The following is a 6,408-nucleotide window of genomic DNA, read 5'->3' as shown; positions in this document are numbered from 1 at the left end:
TATATATTTTTCTCATTCTAAAAATTATCTACCCTCTACCTAGTAATAAACTATTAGGTAGAGGGTGTATATTTTTTTATTGTGAGAAAATATATCACGACAGGTGTCTGTGATATGAGGCTAGGTGTAATTGTGGCTCCATGTTTTGTGGTTAATTTTGTTTATCATATATAAACGTTCGTTTCTGTTTGCCCATCAACATATACTAAATGTCCATGTTATTCAATAGCAATTCTCGCTGTTCTTTCTTTATAGAACATACATGTTTGTATATCCTTGATTTATTAGTTGTCTTGATTTGGTTAAAACAATGGATGAAGCAATGAAATACTAGTATTTAATATTAAGTGTCCTATTAATTCTCAAATACCTATGTAAATGTATGGAGTTTTACCTCAAACAATGACAAAGAAAAGTGCACAGTTTGACGATAATCATGAGGGTATTCTCTTTTATTCTGTCCCTCAAACTTTAGAACACTTTACACAAATACAGTTAGCGTTGATATAACGCAAGCAACAACTGTGACAAGGGATTAAAAAACCCAAACATATTTAGCATACCTGTATATGTGTTTTAATCTAAGTTCACATTATGAGTTCAATATATATGTTCAACAAATGCTTCAAACTTATGTTTAGCAAATGTTTTTAAAAACGTTAAGATTTTTTTATTATTAACGCATTTTAAAGAATTTTTAAAACAATATTGATCATATGAAACTCTAACGCATTAAACATAAGTTGCAATTTCTTGAGAAACCTGTGTCCCCTTTATCACCATTGGTCGGTAGCTGTATCTGCAAAACAAAACATGTTCTGGACTGGAATAAACAAAATGAGAGAAAAATAACACATGAACACTGAATCTCTCCAAATGTCCTGGGGAGAAGTTAAGCATGCAGCTCAAGACAAAAAAAACATGAAGAGCTACTACCGGTATCTACCAGTACACTCTTCTATAGGATAGGTACCTTATACTTTATGATTAATTAATGTATTGTTAAACTCATAGTACACAAAAATGTAATTCAAAACTTGTAAACGACTTGGTTTTGCTGTCTGTCACTAAGTCAACCAAACAAGTGCTAATTTTACAATTATATTCAATTTTATAAACTTTCTTTTAATAAAAGGACCTAGCTTGAATGCTTTCTTGTGTGAAGGATATTGGGTTCAAATCTCATTTTTAGCGATTTTTAAGGAGGCTCGATTGTCAACAAATTACCATCAGATCTACCAAGTACATTCATATATGATTTGCTTACCTATAAACTATTATTTAGTAAAGAAAAAATCATAAAATTTACATTTTAAATTTGGTAATTTCCTATATATTTTTTGTATAGAGCTCTTCTTCTAAAAGAGATCAATACAGTCTAAAAATGGCCACGACCATCGAACCCTCTTAAAAATCAGGTTGGCGAGTCTTTCAGAATCTAACCTACTCCAGTATAGCGTTCTATGTGAATCGATCGATTCTGCGCAATCATACATGTACAATATCATTACAGTTGAAAACCTTCAAATTAAGAAGATACGCCAAAATGGTTTGTTTCTCGGTAATATATGATATAATAGTTCCTACAACACCATGGTCATTTCTTGCGACACAAATAGCCATAAGAGAGATTGAATATGGATTTGGAAAAGTCGGTCAGCGTTAATAGGAAACCAACACAGGTCGTGTTTAATTTTACCTTCTAAAAAGAAATATCTTGTCTAGGTTGAAGGAAGAGAACAAGGTTCTTTTTTATTTTAAAGTGTGAGGAAACGCTATTTACTAATTTTTTTGCCGTGAATACTAGGTGACCTAATTCACCTTGAACAATGGCTCACTGATCTGTTAGGTCAATGCTTCAGCTCATCAACTGACGTCACAAAAGAACGGTAACCTTTCGGTTTTCTAACAAAAATAACAATATATTCTTTTCTTATGCAAAAAAAACAACAACAAGAAAACAATTCATAGTTCTTATAAATTTTTAATATTATTAAAAAAGAAAAAATAAATTAAAATGGATATGACACATACTCATATGTTTACGACAATCAGAAACAATCATTTTTTCAACCTCATGTCTGGTACACAGGACAAGAAGGGTTGACGCACTTATATCGATTGATTTCACCTAAAATGCGAATTTCATCATACTTCTTCGGTTCAGCTAAAACGTAAGTTGCGAGTTGACTGAACGCTAGCGTTGTTAAACTTAAGGTCAGCGATCCTAGACGAATATAAATCAAGGTCATTACCTCGACTATGAGTAACCTTCAAAACTATGTTCATATGGCTGTATATTGAGAATAAGTGTGCGTCAACCTCAAATCTTGACAAAGAATAATATCATGCATGTATACAATATAGGGAGTGCTGTATGTTGACAACATTTCCGCATTGACAGGACCACGCACTCCATGGAATGATGGAAATAATAAAGAGACGCCCAGCGTCATAGAAAGTCCACGAAATAAATAAAACAACATATACAGTAACGTTAGTACATGGAATTGCTATAAGTTTTGTAACATTTCTTTCAAGAGAACATCGATGTCCATGTTTCCGTTGATATGCTTGCAGAAGAGATTTTCGATCATTTTGCAGTTAATGCCATAAAGAGCTGGGAGACAGAGCAGGACCCGGCTGTAATGGAGGTGGTCAGTTGGGCGGGTGGAACGGGCGTGTTCCTGTAAGAGCTGCTGGATGAGGGAGTTGAGTTGTTCTACCTGATCTGGTCTGTCCAACCCCACATAGCCTGAAACATAATAAAGAGAATGTTCATTAACGAACGTGACCATGACAGCGAATTGAATTTTAATCGGGTGTGCGATTTAAACTCAACAATAAGGTCAGCAACACTAGCCGAATTAATATCGCTACTGGTTACAACGAGATGTACTTGAAGTCCTGTTTACGCCAGTAAGGATAGTCACGCCGGGGTTGTTTATTGATGAAATCAGGAAAATGTCGGTCAGGATTATTTATATCTGCGTCAGAGCAGCCATTGACAAAACGGAATTACGAGAGTTGTGGCTAACTCACCACAAGGTTACATGTTCTGATTTTACTGAACATAAGGTAGTAGAGAGTTATATATATACAGTTTAAGCCTTTAACACCTCATACATGGGAGTGGTAAGCACGAAAACTCCGACTTTAGCTTCGTCATAATTGGCAGGGTATCAAATTCCATTAACAAAAAGGCAAGGCGAGTTCTTTGTCCACCGTTTTACTCGTCATTTGATATACCCGTCTTCGTCTAACATGAGGTATTTACGTCAAGGGCAAATAATGAGTGGTATTCAATAAACTTTTTGTTCCCAAAATATTGAAGGGCAAAGTAATCTTTAAACCGGATAGATATTTACACTTGAATGTTTTCTGGATTACATGCCAATCATCTATTCGTAGCACTAAAGATATCTTTGTTCAAGATAACCTTGTTGCAGAACAAAAGCCACCTGTCTTTTTATAGGGATATTTAAAGATTGCCATCTCTAATGAAAGGTACAAGGTTGTCATGAAAAAACGAAAAAGGTCAGGCACGCAAGGAGAAATCTCCAAGAAACCAATCAGAAGTGAATCTTTATTCAGCGTGAATTTGTTTACGGGGAAAACATATTTTTGACTCCCGAGTAAATTCATTGACACCGGGGCGATGGCTTTTGATGGTAATGGGTCTGAAGGCCGACAATAGCTTTTTCTCAGCAGGGCCCCAGAAGTCGGTGATCAGGACATCGACATTTGCTAAGCTCACCAGTAATTACTGTTAGGACCAGGGCTGGGGATGTCGAGGGCTGTGGGCCGAGTGCCAATAATTAACCTTCTTTCCTATTGTTAATTTTAGCCATTGTGTTCGCGGTTTGGCCTTTGTCGGGTCATGGACTGATTTTGAACCCGAATTCGGACTGAAGAATTTTGATGGACTTAAATGATACTATGCAAATTGGTTTCCCTATTTCATGATATTTAGAGTCCAATGATTTCAGATTACTCTTTTCAGGGGTTGAACAAGCGGTCATTATTACCGATATCAGGCGTGGTCACTCGACGGTCAGTTTTCGGACAAAATAAACAAAGGTTCTTAATAAAGTAGAGCATTGCTGACCTTATCGAAAACCATAAGTTAAACTTCAAAATATACACTGACCGATTTAAACACAATCAAAGGTATAGCAACTCACCAGAATTAAACAAAACTGCCATTCTGAGGAAAGCGTACTCTTTTTGATCCAGATTCATGGTTTGGCACTTGCGGACGAAGCCCTGAAGATTTTCCACCGATTTCATGGTGGGCTGGCTGGGCGGGGGGTCGCCGCCGGACTCCTCCGACTGCTGCTCGGAATGAATGGGGGTCACAGCGAACTGAAAGTTACTCTCTGACATGTACAGTAGCAGAAGCCGTGTCCATGAGTTCAGAATCAATGTCACTTTGTCATTGTGGGAGAGGTTGACAAATTCCGGAATGGATTTTGCAAATTGGATGATTTTCACAAGCCAGTCCGACACCCGCGACCCCACGGGATACATGTTTTTCTTGGCGAGGGTGACGGGCGTCGTCCCCGTTACATGGACCCCAACACAACTCTCGCTGTCGCCATGTTCGCTGCCCGAGTCTGGAGATTTGGGGGAATTCGTTTGATTGTTTTTTCCAACACACAGTAGGTTCCTCAATAAAGAGAACCCGCCATTGTCCTTGTCCTCACCGCTAGGAGTATTATTTTCTTCTTCCTTGATCACTTTGCAAGACAGGTCAATGGGCTCGTCTTGACAAATTTCTGTGGAACTAGATGAAGCAGGCGAGATTGAATGCCGAGGCGATAGGGAGGGGTGCGGTGAAGGCATCAGGCGAGGTGATGGCATATGATGAGGGGATGAGCGATGAGGCGACGAGATTATAGGACACTGTGGAGAAAACTGACGTGAAAATGGAACCTCCTGAGAAATCTGGAACGACTGCGGTGACCCGATGGGTGAAGTCCGAGACGGAATGTTCAGAAATGAGCTAGGACTGTGGGGACTCCGCCGGGGAGACGAGGCGCAGTGGGGTGGACTGAGTTGATAAGGAGACTTCCTGTGTGAGGTCAGATGGGAGTAGGCAGCTGGGACTTTCCCCAGTAACACACTTTGTAAAGTGTTGCTCTGTTTTGTTTCACAGTCCATTACTGGAGCGGAGGTATTTGATTGTAACAAGTTTGGCTGATTCGGTGAAGAATCCAATGGGTAAAATAAATTATGTCTGGGCATGAGTCTCTGCATTTTGTGAGGTTCGTATGCCACGGGAGGACATGCACAGATTGATCCTCGGTCGTAGCACTGAGACATAGTTCCAACAGTCAAGTCTGTAAAAGAAGAATCAGAACGTTATATAATGCTCTACAACTCAGAAAAATTGAGAACGGCGAGTTCAGGTTTCTGCCTGCGTGCAGTCACTCAACACTGGCCACTCTCGAGTTTTAAATCGGTGACCTACTAGTCTACAAATTAAAACGTTACTTCAACAAAGCCATTGTCTGGTTTAACAGGAAAAGGCTATTTTAAGAACATGGATATTTAACAAAGTCATTAGTTTGCCTTAAATAAAATAAAAACAAAAAATGTAATGACTGTGTCAGCCAGAAAGCTTTTACATTAATTTAGGCTTAATATGTTTGAGAATATGCGGTCAAATAAAAAAAATAATAAATTAGATATAAAAAATAAAGATGTTATTGAAAAAAATAAAATTTTGAGACTCGATGTAATAAAAAAAAATTGAAAAAAAAAATTGAAAAAAAAAATTAAAAAGTTTTCAGTTTAATTAAAATTTTTATATTAATTAAATCTTAAAAATTATACTTACCAAACATTTAAGAATGTTAAATAAATCCTAATTCCATATGAAATAAAAAGGAAACTTTTTTTCAATATCAATAACAATTATATAAACGTTTTCTGTAGCGTAATCCACTACCCAACCGTCGCTGGCGCTGTCAATATCGTAAATGACGAGCTGAAGATATTCTCTGTGTTTATAACGTCATAAAGTGCACTCGCCCTACTCCCATTCGCCCTCCGATGACCTTGGATTCCAGTACAACTTCCTTGAATAGGATATAATCCGACTACACCCTCGAAAATACGTCTCATAAATATTACTAAATTATCAATAAATACTTGGCCTTTATGATTTTTAGGAAATAATAGAAAAACCATACACAGATTTAAAGATGAAATATGAAAATAGTGCGCTGTATTACAAACTGAATCAGTGCTTTTGGTTCGAGATTATGTTTCTTCCGATGACGTAGGTAACCTTGAATGATTAACAAAGTGCGAATAGCTGACCCAATTCCAGAAATAACCATGTCAGTATGAAAAATGAAGGTTAATCCACAATACTTTAAAAACTTGTATGCTGGGATAGAT

General features: G+C 37.3%; 1 protein-coding gene across 1 annotated transcript; it reads right to left on the bottom strand.

Moving 5' to 3' along the window:
- Positions 1-1,964: 1,964 nt before the first annotated feature.
- LOC105338842 (nuclear receptor subfamily 2 group C member 1) lies at positions 1,965-6,003 on the bottom strand. The gene is made up of 3 exons (XM_011444125.4): positions 5,843-6,003; positions 4,185-5,342; positions 1,965-2,755 (listed from the first exon to the last, which is right to left on the bottom strand). The coding sequence occupies exons 1-3, from the start codon at positions 5,847-5,849 to the stop codon at positions 2,514-2,516; spliced, it is 1,407 nt and encodes a 468-aa protein (XP_011442427.3). The 5' UTR covers positions 5,850-6,003; the 3' UTR covers positions 1,965-2,513.
- Positions 6,004-6,408: the final 405 nt, after the last annotated feature.

The sequence above is a fragment of the Magallana gigas genome, chromosome 3, assembly GCF_963853765.1.
Source record: "Magallana gigas chromosome 3, xbMagGiga1.1, whole genome shotgun sequence".
In the NCBI taxonomy this organism is placed as follows: domain Eukaryota; kingdom Metazoa; phylum Mollusca; class Bivalvia; order Ostreida; family Ostreidae; genus Magallana; species Magallana gigas.
Note: the sequence above shows the minus strand (reverse complement) of the source record. Positions and strands in the feature narration are given on the sequence as shown.